The following is a 14,241-nucleotide window of genomic DNA, read 5'->3' on the forward strand; positions in this document are numbered from 1 at the left end:
AACTGCTACATATAAGTAATTACTGTAATGTATATTGTACATTTAACAAAAAGATAATTGACTACTGAGAGCTGTTCATATTTATTTATAATTGTATTAATATTTTATGAAATACACAAAAAACAGAGGAAATAAATACACATGTGAACGTACCGCGTAAAACTTCAATTTTCAATATATCTGTTAGAAAAGAAAAAAAATTGCATAAAATTGTTTTAATTTGAACAATAATGATATTTATTAACAGTGTTGGGTAAGTTACTTTAAAAAAGTAATGAAGTACTAACTACTAATTACATCTTCTACAGTGTAATTAGATTACTGTACTAATTACTCTATCTGAAAAGTAACCGCATTACTTATTACTAATTACTTTTTAAAACACTGATCAACCTCGACCAGATGAAAAATACAAGGATAGACATGAAACTGTCCATTTAATTCTATCAAATAAATTATATAAAATCAAATAAATTATTCATGAGCTGGCCATAGAATTTAAGGGTGCGGCATTAAATTAGAAAACATTAGAAATTTTAACATTAGACATTATTTTTCGATTTTAAATTCACTATTGTTTTATATAGAATTGTTCAATAGTCTATAAAGTATTTAACGCAATTAAATCAGAAGTAACTGTAATTAAATTACTGGAAAATTAAGAGTAATCCCTTACTTTAATTTTTTCAATGAAAAATAATTTAATTACAGTAATTACTTACTTAGAAATGCATTACACCCAACACTGTTTATTAATAATGCTGTAATATAAATATACATCACAGGGATTCTCATTTAAAATAAAACAAGGACAGAAGGTCTTCTAGAATCATTAATACATTTAAGAAATAATTTAATTGAATTATAAACGTGTCTTATGGAGTTGCGCAGTGACGTCACGTGTCACGTGATTGGACAATGCGGAAGTGTTGATCCTGAAACACTGGGCGCCTCGAAGCGGCTGAGCGATTGTGCTTTTGACATTTAAATGGTCAGGTAAACGTATTTCCTTTCTACGTGCAATTCATTTTTATAGCGATATTTTGAGCTGCAGACATCTATTTCAGGCCAGAGCCTGTTGTGTCTGTTTTAATAGAGATAGCAGGATGATCGCGTTGTGCATATTTAATGAGAATCTACATGGAAATCACCTGATGTGTTCACATATCTGAAATATTATTTTATTGTCTTAATTAAGGGTTTTCTTTGCGGAAACATTTAATAAACATAGTGTTTATTAAATGTTATCCAAGCCTGTTTGCCATTCATCATGTGACTGTCATTTGGTTTCTGTTTGGGTTGGATCAGCTAGGTTGGAGTTTAATGTTCCTCTACTAGATGAGAATCTAGATCAATAAGTACTGTTTCTGTCAATAAGTACTTTTTCTGTGAAGAAAGGAGGTGAAATGAGAAAAGGTTTTGTACTCATGTATTTGTGTTTGTGTTGTTACTGTATGTTTTCATTCATTTCGATGCTTCTGTTTGTTTTATATATAAAACAGGGTCAGAAATTAACCAGGGTTTGGGCCAAAAATGCCCCAGTTATTTAAAATGCTGGGGCAAAAATGTCTCTAATATTGGGGACTAACCAGTTATTTCTTGTGCAATGTTTTATTGTGTTACGATATCTTGTGCTATGTGATATAAGTATTATTCACTGAAAATATGACCTCATTAAGGTACCAAAAAATTTATAAATTATAAATGCTAGAATATCTCAAGTCTTCTTTTCTGAGTGCCAAAGTGTCTATTTAAATGATCAGTTAAACATTCAATCGGTTCTATCTGTCTGTCTATCTATCTATCTGTCTGTCTGTCTGTCTGTCTGTCTGTCTGTCTGTCTATCTATCTATCAAATGTGCAATATGATCAATAATTATGTTCTTTTTTGCATAGTTAAGGTTTGGTGAATTGAACACATTTGTACAGTTTGAAAGATTCATTGGTGCGTGCATCTGTGTAAGTTTAGGATGACGCAGAAACGTTACCTGGAAGGACAGGTGTATTCTGTACCACTGATCCAGCCTGACTTGAGGAGAGAAGAGGCTGTGCATCAGATCACTGATGCTTTACAATACCTGGAGACTATATCAACAGACATCTTTAGCAGGTAAACACACACTTAAGCATGCTCATTTATAGTACACGAGTGTTGTTCTGCATATCAGAGGTGTTAAAGACCAGCGTCAAGGATCTAAAACCACGTCAAGATCAGCGGTACAGGAGTGCATAAATGATAACTACTGTCAGAGTTGCCAATTATCCTTTGTGCTTCATTGAAACTCTCTAACACTGGCCCCAGGTCAGCCTTATTGTTGAGCCCTGCTGTTGCACGAGATTGTATGTTTAGACAATGTGCAAACACAAAGGGTGAGAAATACAATGAGAGGTGCGTGTTTTGCATAAGTTGTCGTTGTGTGAAAGAGTGCTCATATGTTAATTCTAGCTGAACAGGCTGGAAAACCATCCACAGCGTTACCATGACAACATAGCAAGTAGGGGTCCAGGGAACATATTGGTGTTTGTGTGGTGAGGCAGTGCTTTTTCTAGGTCAGCTCCATTAAGCTGCAGTCTCACTGTTCCCCCCCTCTGTCTTTTAGTCACTCTTCTGTAATTGTTTTCCTTTTCTAATGGAGAGACTTTTTAGACAGCATGTGCCATAGGCAATAGAAGAACATACTGATTCGGTAATGAGGATATGACTGTATCTGTACTGGTATACATTTTTTATACAAATCACAGCTCTAAAATGGTTGGTTTATTTAAATATTGACATTGAGTAAATATTAGGGCTGTCAATCGATTAACATTTTTAATCGAATTAATTACATGGTGTCCCGATTAATTAATCGGGATTATTCACATTTAATCACATATGCAAATATTTGCTGAGAAAGCCCCTCATATAACAATAATTCAATATATAATGATGAAATAATTATACATAGTTATCTTTAAATATTTAAAAATATTTAAATTACAGCAATCCATTTCACAAGTGAATTTGTCAATCAGTTGGAGATTTATTATGAGGGCTTGTTTAAGGACCGTCAATGTACACCTGCGTCAGACGTGCTTGTGTAGCGTCATAAACATACATCTTTAGGTCACTGTGTCGAGTTAAATATAGTTTAATACTCAATCTTTAAACACATCTTGAGATCTCTTAGATCGAATTTGTGCTCCTTCAAGTGTTTTGAATGCAAGAACGTAACGCATGTTTGTGTTGTGCTGCTGCTGGATGGTTGTTTTCTTCACTGTATAAACTGTGTGTTGCTCATACAGCTGAAGTTTCACTTACTGCCCTCTGGAGTAAACAGGTGGTACTACAAGCGCTTTCAGGCATCTTCCTTATTATGGTCCAGGGCATTAATGATGCATTAATTTTTTAAATCGACAGCCCTAGTATTTATATATATATATATATATATATATATATATATATATATATATATATATTTACCTTTATATACTATAAAATTATTAATATAATATTTTTGGTATATATATATATACTATATATATTGTAATATTTATTTCACCTTTTAATACTTAAATATTTTAATATATATATATATAGTATATATATATATATATATATTTGTTTTTATAGCTTTTGGCAAATATATATTTTTATTAATTACTTGATTATATATACATCACTACTTATACTTTTTTTAAACTTATTTACAATTATATATTTACTGCTACTTACTCTATACAATTTATTTTGTATAATAATTAATCAATTCATTTTAAATAGTTAGCTTGTAGGAAAACATTTAATATTTATAGGTTACTTCTTTTTACTGTATTGTTTCACATTTGACAAATAAGTCATTTTTTATAAAAAAAAATATTTGTTTCTATGTTAACTATATATTCAAATTAGTATAAAAATTATTATAAATATATAATACTTTCACTGGTGTGATTTACATTAATGATTGCAAATTAAACGTTTACACATTTGCTACACTAAATTCAAATTTTGCAATATTTTTACAAAAAATTCACTCTAAAAACAGAATATGCATTATGCATTGAATAGGTTGTTAGTAGATTTTAGAAACGCTGAACAAACATTTCTGCCTGTTGGGCAGTCAGGCATAGTTATCGGCCAATTCAAATAATCTCACTGCGGCCACTTATCGGTCAATTTCTTGGCCTGACCCATATGATAGTCCATCACTAGTTTTCAACCAGCAAGAAATTAGTCCAGTTGTCACGACTGACATTTTGATGAAGTACTGATGTGTTCACCTGCATACTCATACAACTTTTTGGACATGATTCTTCTTTGATAGGGTGTCTCAGAGTGTGGAGAAAAACCGTGCACACCTTCAGACCGTCACAGACCGGATCAAACTGGCTCAGGCCAGAGTCCAGAAGATCAAAGGAAGCAAGAAAGCCACAAAGGTGATGCAGCCCTAATCAAACACACAGACACTCTGACAGTCAGTCAGTCTCACAGTGGGAGTTTAGACAGTGTAGAAGAGAAAATTATTCTGGGGCATGGTAACTTAGTAACTGTCTGGAGAAGTAAATTAAAATGTGCTGTTGGGTTGCATACCCTGATGGATAAAGGTCTAGGCAGCTACTGAAAAGGTTATGGGTTCAAACTCCATTGGGGCTGATCCACGAAGGTTGTAGGTTCAAACAACATTAGGGCTGATCCACGAAGATTGTTGATACAAACCCCTTTGTAGATCAGCCTTAGTGGTGTTTGAACCTACAACCCCAATAACAAAAAAGTTGGGACAGTATGAAAAAAGCTAATAAAACAAAAAAGATGATTTGTAAATTAAATTCACCATTTGCTGAATTGAAAGCACTACAATTAAACATTATGTGATGTTTATCATGTGAATTTCATATACATTTTTTTTTATGTACAGTCACTTTCGGCCAAACCAAAAAATGGTGGCCGAAATTTCGGTGCATCCCTACTAATAACACTTATTAAGCATTTGGGCGCTGAAGACACATGTTTAAGTTTAAAAAGTGGAATTTTCCCACATTCATCCATTATGCAGGTCTTCAGCTGCACAATTGGACGGGGTCTTATTGACATATTGTGCGCTTCATAATGCGCCACACATTCTCAATTGGAGATGGTCGGGACGGCAGGAAGGCCAATCTAGCACCCGCACTCTCTGCTTATTCCTCAAGTATGTGGTTTGAAGTTGTCCTGCTGAAAATTCCAGGACGTTCCTGGAAAAGACTGTGCTGGATGGCAGTATATGCTGCTCCAAAATTTTTACATATCTGTCTGGATTAATGGTGCCCTCACAGATGTGCAAGTTACCCATCATGGGCACTGACACACCCCTGGCCCATACAGACACTGGCTTTTGGACCTGACGCTGATAACAGCCTGGATGGTCCTTTTCCTCTTTGGCCCAGAGAACACAATGGCTGTGTTTTTAAAAAAAACTATTTGAAATGTGTACTCATTGGACCAAAAAGACGGTTCCACTGTTCTACTTTCCATATAAGTTTGACCGAGCCCAGAGAAGTCGGCAGCGCTTACGGTGGACAGTGTTGATGTACGGCTTCTGCTTTGCATAGTAAAGTCCTTACATGTGGATGCAGCGGCGAGTGGTGTAAACTAACAAGGGTTTACTAAAGTAATCCCAAACCCATGTTCATGATATCCATCACAGATGAATTATGTTTTTTTAAGACGGTGATATCTGAGGGATCAGAGATCACATGCATATAGAAGTGGTTTTCATCTTGCTCTGTATGCACCGAGATTTGACCAGATTCATTGAAACTTTTAACTATGTTGTGCACTGTAGAGGGTGAAATTCCCCAAATCCATCCAATTTGTCTTTGGGGAACTTTGTTCTCAAAGTACTGGATTATTTGCTGAAGCATCTGTTGGCAAATTGAAAAGTCTCAAATGATCCTTCCTCTTTTTTTTGATGCTCCTTATACAGTGTACAGAACAATGACACGTTTAACATCTCCTGTTTCACATCGCCTTATTTTAACTCGTCAAATTGTTATTAGTCTTAATCTGCCCCTGTCTTAACTTTTTTGGAGCGTGCTGCAATCATCTGATTTAAAATGACTGTACATAAAAAGAACAAAGATATACACTAAGTAAAACATAATATAATGTGTAGGTTGTTGTGTTTTCAATTTAGCAAAGGGTGAATATAATTTACAAATCTTTTTGTTTTTATTAGCATTTTTCATACTGTCCCAACTATTTTGGAATTAGGGCTGTACAACCTTCATGGATCATCCCTAGTGGGATTTGAACCTACTAACTTTGTGGATTAGATCAAGTGTTGCTTGATCCAACAACCTACACTAGGGCTGATCCATAAAGGTTGTAGGTTCAAACCCTGCAAGTACTGATCCATGATAGATGGATGGATGGATGGATGGATGGATGGATGGATGGATGGATGGATGGATGGTTTGGTCTTTGTTGTCCCAGAGGGAAATTTGTTTTCACATGTCTGCTCCACAAACACAAAACATACAGATACCCACATTACATCATATGACATATAACATAAATTCTACTGCCCCAACCCTTGCACATGCATACAAATGATCAGTGCTATTGAGTTAATTTGTTAATTTAAGCAGCAATGGCTGATGGGACAAAACTTCTGTGAACAAAAAGTCCTGTATCAGGTGATCAGTGTAGTGCTATTACTTTCGCAAGACATGCAGTGGCTCTGTCATTCATATTGCTGGGAGTAGATTTGCTGATAGGTTCAAACCCCACTAGGGCTGATCCATGAAGGTTGTAGGTTCAAATCCCACTTGGTTTAAACCCCACTGGGGCTGATCCATGAAGGTTGTAGGTTCAAATCCCACTAGGGCTGATCCATGAAGGTTGTAGGTTCAAATCCCACTAGGGCTGATCCATGAAGGTTGTAGGTTCAAACCCCACTAGGGCTGATCTATGAAGGTTATAGGTTCAAACCCCACTAGGGCTGATCTATGAAGGTTATAGGTTCAAACCCCACTAGGGCTGATCCATGAAGGTTGTAGGTTCAAACCCCACTAGGGCTGATCTATGAAGGTTATAGGTTCAAACCCCAAGGTTGTAGGTTCAAACCCCACTAGGGCTGATCCATGAAGGTTGTAGGTTCAAATCCCACTAGGGCTGATCCATGAAGGTTGTAGGTTCAAACCCCACTAGGGCTGATCTATGAAGGTTATAGGTTCAAACCCCACTAGGGCTGATCCATGAAGGTTGTAGGTTCAAATCCCACTAGGGCTGATCTATGAAGGTTGTAGGTTCAAATCCCACTAGGGCTGATCTATGAAGGTTGTAGGTTCAAATCCCACTAGGGCTGATCCATGAAGGTTGTAGGTTCAAATCCCACTAGGGCTGATCCATGAAGGTTGTAGGTTCAAATCCCACTAGGGCTGATCTATGAAGGTTATAGGTTCAAACCCCACTAGGGCTGATCTATGAAGGTTGTAGGTTCAAATCCCACTAGGGCTGATCTATGAAGGTTGTAGGTTCAAATCCCACTAGGGCTGATCTATGAAGGTTGTAGGTTCAAATCCCACTAGGGCTGATCTATGAAGGTTGTAGGTTCAAACCCCACTAGGGCTGATCTATGAAGGTTGTAGGTTCAAATCCCACTAGGGCTGATCTATGAAGGTTGTAGGTTCAAATCCCACTAGGGCTGATCTATGAAGGTTGTAGGTTCAAATCCCACTAGGGCTGATCCATGAAGGTTGTAGGTTCAAATCCCACTAGGGCTGATCTATGAAGGTTGTAGGTTCAAATCCCACTAGGGCTGATCCATGAAGGTTGTAGGTTCAAACCCCACTAGGGCTGATCCATGAAGGTTATAGGTTCAAACCCCACTAGGGCTGATCTTTGAAGGTTATAGGTTCAAACCCCACTAGGGCTGATCTATGAAGGTTGTAGGTTCAAATCCCACTAGGCCTGATCCATGAAGGTTGTAGGTTCAAACCCCACTAGGGCTGATCCATGAAGGTTGTAGGTTCAAATCCCACTAGGGCTGATCCATGAAGGTTGTAGGTTCAAACCCCACTAGGGCTGATCCATGAAGGTTGTAGGTTCAAATCCCACTAGGGCTGATCTATGAAGGTTGTAGGTTCAAATCCCACTAGGGCTGATCCATGAAGGTTGTAGGTTCAAACCCCACTAGGGCTGATCCATGAAGGTTATAGGTTCAAACCCCACTAGGGCTGATCTTTGAAGGTTATAGGTTCAAACCCCACTAGGGCTGATCTATGAAGGTTGTAGGTTCAAATCCCACTAGGCCTGATCCATGAAGGTTGTAGGTTCAAACCCCACTAGGGCTGATCCATGAAGGTTGTAGGTTCAAACCCCACTAGGGCTGATCTTTGAAGGTTATAGGTTCAAACCCCACTAGGGCTGATCCATGAAGGTTGTAGGTTCAAACCCCACTAGGGCTGATCCATGAAGGTTATAGGTTCAAATCCCACTAGGGCTGATCCATGAAGGTTGTAGGTTCAAACCCCACTAGGGCTGATCCATGAAGGTTGTAGGTTCAAACCCCACTAGCGCTGATCCATGAAGGTTGTAGGTTCAAATCCCACTAGGGCTGATCCATGAAGGTTGTAGGTTCAAACCCCACTAGGGCTGATCCATGAAGGTTGTAGGTTCAAATCCCACTAGGGCTGATCCATGAAGGTTGTAGGTTCAAATCCCACTAGGGCTGATCTACAAATGATCTAGGTTCAAATCCCACATGGGCTGATCCATGAAGGTTGTAGGGCTGATCCTTGAAGGTTGTAGGTTCAAATCCCACTAGGGCTGATCCTTGAAGGTTGTAGGTTAAAACCAATGAATTTATTGGCTTGAATCATTCTAACAACTCTCTCACTTAAAGATTCACATTTGGAAGAGATTTTTGCAATGAGTGGCACTTGGATTTAAACAAGTACGTTAAAATGTTACCTAAAGTAATAACTCAAAATACTATGATAATCGTTAATGGAATCGTTAAGAAACCAAAATTGTTATGTGGACTTGGAAGCAGGACCAATAAATTCCTTATGATTCCCATCCCGTACTGTAAGTCACAATGTCAGCTAAATTACTACAGAGTTATTATTGCGTAGTACAAAGTGGTTATAAGTTTGTTGTAATATGTGTTTGTGTAGGTATTCTCCAGTGCCAAATACCCCGCTCCAGAAAAACTGCAGGATTATTCTTCCATCTTTATGGGTGCAGTTGATCCTGCCTCCCAAAAGCGGCCTCGCTTTAAAGTTCAGAGCAAACTCCGCCCACTGGATGACAAGGCCCTACAGGTGAAGAGGTTCAGCCTTCCGTTTATAACCTCCTCGTGGAGTTTGTCCTATTTCCTCTCTCCTCATTTTCAAGTGTGTATACACATTTTATAGGAGAAGTTGATGTATTTGCCAGTATGCGTGAACACCAAGAAGCGCTCCGAGGATGAGACCGAAGAGGGTTTAGGAAGTCTGCCGAGAAACGTCAACTCAGTCAGCTCCTTATTGCTGTTCAACACAACAGAGAACCTGTGAGTACACTCACACCTACACATATTTGCTCAATGTTGCATAAGAAATATAACCTTATAAGCACTCATATAATCACCGCTGTGTGTCTATGTATTGCCTCGAGTGCAGATATAAGAAATATGTGTTTCTTGACCCATTGGCGGGAGCTGTGACTAAAACGCACAACACATTAGAGACGGAAAAGGAAAACAAACCATTTGATGCACCGCTGTCAATCACCAAGAGAGAGCAGCTTGAAAGACAGGTGAGATTTATATTGTTCGGCCAAATGTGGACTATACGATAGTCTCACTCTACAGCGTAGCTGAGCCAAATCTGTTTGACGCAGAAGACAGAACAGATTAATTATATGGTGGAAACCATATGCAAGCCTGTCAGACGTTGAGTTGTTTCTTTCAAACATTCTTTCTCAGACTGCAGAGAATTATTTCTATGTGCCAGACCTGGGGCAAGTGCCAGAGATTGATGTGCCATCTTACCTGCCTGACCTACCTGGCATCGCCGATGACCTCATGTACAGTGCTGACCTCGGCCCAGGGTTCGGGCCATCCGTTCCTTCCAGTGCCAGCATTCCCGAACTTCCCTCATTTGGCACAGAGCATGATGAATCCACTGGATCATGTGAGAATATTAACAACATTCATTTAGAGTGGATCCCAAACTGAATGAGTTGAGCTAGCAAAAAAATCACTGCCAATAATATTTTAATTTAATAATATTTAAACTTGTGGACAGGATTTGTATTTTAAAGTCAACATGAAATCAAGATTAACCTAATCAGAACATGTTATTCCAAAGAAAGAAAATTAGCACCCCCTTATATTTTATCCTACAATCAGCTGAACAGATGTGTATTTAAATCTGAATTATTTTATATCAAAATTCATATTTCTTTGCTTTTGTTTTCAAGACTCTCACTTTACACTCGAGGCTCCTCCTCCTCCTCCTCCCCCTCCCCCACCAGAGCCCACTCATGTATCAGCCCCGCCCCTTGGAGCATCTCTAGCCCCGCCCCCTCCACCTCCACCTATTGCACCAGACAGAACTGATGACACAAGTCATGCCTCACCCACAGGTACAAGATTTATTTTTTCATATGCATCACCTTGCAAATCTTTTAATTGATTTGTTACATTTTCGTTCTATGTGCTAACCATATTACTCTATGTTGGTGCATGCTAGGTATTGTGAAAGATGCCCCAGACGCCCCAACTGAAGTAATACAACCCTCGGACGGGCGAGCCAGCCTGCTGGAGTCGATTCGGAATGCCGGCGGCATCGGCAAAGCGAAACTTCGGAACGTGAAAGAGCGAAAGATGGAAAAGAAGAAACAGAAAGAGCAAGAGCAAGGTGAGACGTTACAGGGGTATCATTTATGCAACGTATTGAAAACGTGTCAAATCATACCTCAAATCATGCAGCATATTGAGAAGTGTGTTTCATGTCTAAGCGATCTGACTAACTTTTTACCTGGCGGATGATAAAACGGCTGAAAAAACCCTGTAGACTTACATTGAAGGAGACATCTGAGCCAAATCTAGAGACCAGAGTTTCTTAGAGACTTGGAGGTGGACTCTTTTGACTTTGACTAAATAACAAACATGCAACTACCCAGAACACTCTCGCAACCGCATAGCAACACCCTGCATTGTTAAGGTGACTTATGCACGTGCACTGGCATTATCTTCAGAATATCTAGTAAAAATCTAGATTAGATCATTTTTGCAAGACGAATAAATCAAAACCAACCGTATACATTTTTAAAATGAAAGCAATTAATTGTCATCTTAAAAAATGTTGTTTCTGATCCATGAAGGTTGTAGGTTCAAACCCCACTAGGGCTGATCTACAAGAGGATGTAGGTTACTGATGTAATGAAGAGCGCTGTGGTATTTGGAAAGGTCAAAAAAGAAATGTACTTTCATTTAAGCTGCTGTATTAAGCCTTTTTTAATCCGTTTGATATTGACTAGCCCTGGACTCACATAAGACTCGCATATTTCAAGTTCTTCATTGATATGTCAATGGATAAACTTGAGTTTACCATTGCTGAGAGGTCATTGCTAATGATTTAGGATTTGATCAAGGGCAAATGCCACACTTGAGATTTGTACCTCGTTTTATTCATCATTTACTGCAGAATATAACAAAGACATTGGAGTGAGAGTTAAATTAGTGGCAGGGTCTATTCCATCCCAAAATGCACTGTAACGTGCAGAATTGGCTGATAAAGATATTTAATGTCTGATGAAGAACCGTGGGCTCAACGTCACCTTAGGTGAAAACATTAAAATACATTTGTCTCATTTTGGAGCCGTGGTGTGCCGACTTTTCTCTCTTTTTGTGATATCAATTTGGTCGAGCACCCACATTGAGCATTTGTTAATTTTTTCAAATATATTTAACTTACCACCATCTCATTTTCTTCAGTTGGTGCAGCGGTCAGTGGAGGCGACCTCATGTCTGACCTGTTTAATAAGTTGGCCATGCGCAGGAAAGGTAAGTCTGAATTAGGGCTCTTGGAATTACAATCATAAAAAGTTTTTTTTTTTTTTTATTATGATTTCATGTGTCATTTATTATTTAGTATTTGTAAATATAATTATTTGCACTATACATATATACACACACACACACACTGTATATATATGTATTTATATGCAATACCATATGAGCAAGAGTACTGTGATGTGATGAAGTGTGTGCATATACTGTATATATTTATACTTTTATAACATAAGTAGAATTCTGAAGTAGTTTTTATAAACATATTATTTGTTGTTATTGTTTTTAGAATGTTTTTTAATTGTACTACTGTAATAATATAATATTCCGGTAGGTTGAGTTCCAAAAACTGAATGGAATGGAATAATAATCTCTTAATGGAAAGTGGACAAGAGCAATGATAGAAAAGGCCCTATCACAATTTATCATGACTTTAACTGGACATATTTGGGATATGGCAATAGGCTCCTTGGAATTTATATATATATATATATATACATATACACATATACACCAATTAGCCACAAGATTAAAACCAGCTGCCTAATATTGTGTAGGTCCCCCTCGTGCTGCCAAAACAGCGCCAACCCAAATCTCAGAACAGCATTCAGAGATGATATTCTTCTCAACACAATTGTACAGAGTGGTTATCTGAGTTACTGTAGACTTTATCAGTTCAAACCAGTCTGACCATTCTCTGTTGACCTCTCTCATCAACAAGACATTTCCATCCACAGAACTGCCCTCACTGGATGTTTTTTGTTTTTGGCACCATTCTAGAGATTGTTATGTGTGAAAATCCCAGAAATACTCAAACCAGCCCATCTGGCACTGGCACTGGACCGTGGCAACAATCATGCCATGGTCCAAATCGCTGAGATCACTTTTTTTTCCCATTCTGATGGTTGATGTGAACATTAACTGAAGCTCCTGACCCGTATCTGCATGATTTTATGCGCTGCACTGCTGCCACACGATTGGCAGTTTAGATAATTGCATGCATGATTGTTGGTGCCAGATGGGCTGGTTTGAGTATTTCTGGGATTTTCACACACAACAGTCTCTAGAATTTACTCAGAATGATGCTAAAAACAAAAAACATCCCATGAGTGGCAGCTCTGTGGACAGAAACGACTTGTTGATGATGAGAGGTCAACAGAGAATGGCCAGACTGGTTTGAACTGATAAAGTCTACAGTAACTCAGATAACCACTCTGTACAATTGTGCGGAGAACAATATCATCTCTGAATGCTGTTCTGAGATGCAGGTTGGCGCTGTTTTGGTGGCACGAGGGGACCTACACCATATTAGACAGGTGATTTTAATGTTGTGGCTGATCGGTGTATAAACCGTATATAAACAGACATCACAATTCTGAAACTTTTATTTTAGTGCATCAGTCTGACAGTCAATGCGGTTTTTATCATGGTAGCTGACACAGTTCTTCATATGAATATCTGACAGGTATCTCTGGCAAGGGTCCAGGGGGCGGAGACTCTTCAGAAGCACCTGCCAGCTCCGGCGGAGCATTCGCCAGGATGTCAGATGTGATCCCGCCCCTTCCAGCACCACTGCAACCCACCGCTGATGAAGATGATTGGGAGGCGTAACCACGGCGACCCCGGGTCAGAGTGTTTCACAGAGCTGGAGTAAAATTCAAGACTTGAGGTTGGAAGTCCTCTTATGAATTGAAGGACAGGGTCTGAAGTTGTCGTTTATTCAAGGACACCTTGTCTCATTTTGTTTGTTTGGAAAGCAGGTTTATTTTAAAGGTCTGAATGAATGTGACTTTGATATGGGTGTGATAAGATTACATTGAAAGCTCATGAAATGACAGAATGGCACTTAGTCAGGGTAGTCACCATATTTCATTTTCATTCACTTCAAATATGGCATCTATCCTGATCAAGGTATATGTAGTTGAATCCTAACTAATATTTCAAGTGTGGGGATAACAAAAAAGCTGGATGTATTTTTTGATGTTTTGTTTTTTTAAACACTTTACAACACTTCCTGCATTTTGCAGCTTTAGTACAGAAAAATAAACTAATCTACAATGGCCATTGTTTCTGTCAGTCTGAATGAGTCTGTTGACTTTGTTGTTGTTACAAACATGGAGTTAGAGTCTCAATCTCGTGGTCTTGAGACCTCTCAATACCACTTCAACTCAGATTTGAGTCTTGGCTTAGTCCACACTAATCTTTCTTTTTTACATCT

At 38.4% G+C, this 14,241-nt stretch overlaps 1 protein-coding gene across 2 annotated transcripts; it reads left to right on the top strand.

Annotated features, from left to right (window-relative positions):
* The first annotated feature begins 913 nt into the window (after window positions 1-913).
* On the top strand, window positions 914-14,094 carry LOC127623333 (WASH complex subunit 1). 2 transcript variants are annotated; one of them, XM_052097746.1, is made up of 11 exons: window positions 914-996; window positions 1,970-2,110; window positions 4,308-4,419; window positions 9,142-9,288; window positions 9,382-9,518; window positions 9,628-9,763; window positions 9,933-10,140; window positions 10,430-10,594; window positions 10,702-10,869; window positions 11,949-12,017; window positions 13,489-14,094. In XM_052097746.1, the coding sequence occupies exons 1-11, from the start codon at window positions 989-991 to the stop codon at window positions 13,632-13,634; spliced, it is 1,437 nt and encodes a 478-aa protein (XP_051953706.1). In that variant the 5' UTR covers window positions 914-988; the 3' UTR covers window positions 13,635-14,094. The 2 variants fall into 2 exon arrangements, with proteins under 2 accessions (XP_051953706.1, XP_051953708.1); XM_052097748.1 differs by having other exon boundaries at window positions 922-996; window positions 1,965-2,110.
* The last annotated feature ends 147 nt before the right edge of the window (window positions 14,095-14,241 follow it).

This window comes from Xyrauchen texanus, chromosome 29 (assembly GCF_025860055.1).
Source record: "Xyrauchen texanus isolate HMW12.3.18 chromosome 29, RBS_HiC_50CHRs, whole genome shotgun sequence".
NCBI lineage: Eukaryota > Metazoa > Chordata > Actinopteri > Cypriniformes > Catostomidae > Xyrauchen > Xyrauchen texanus.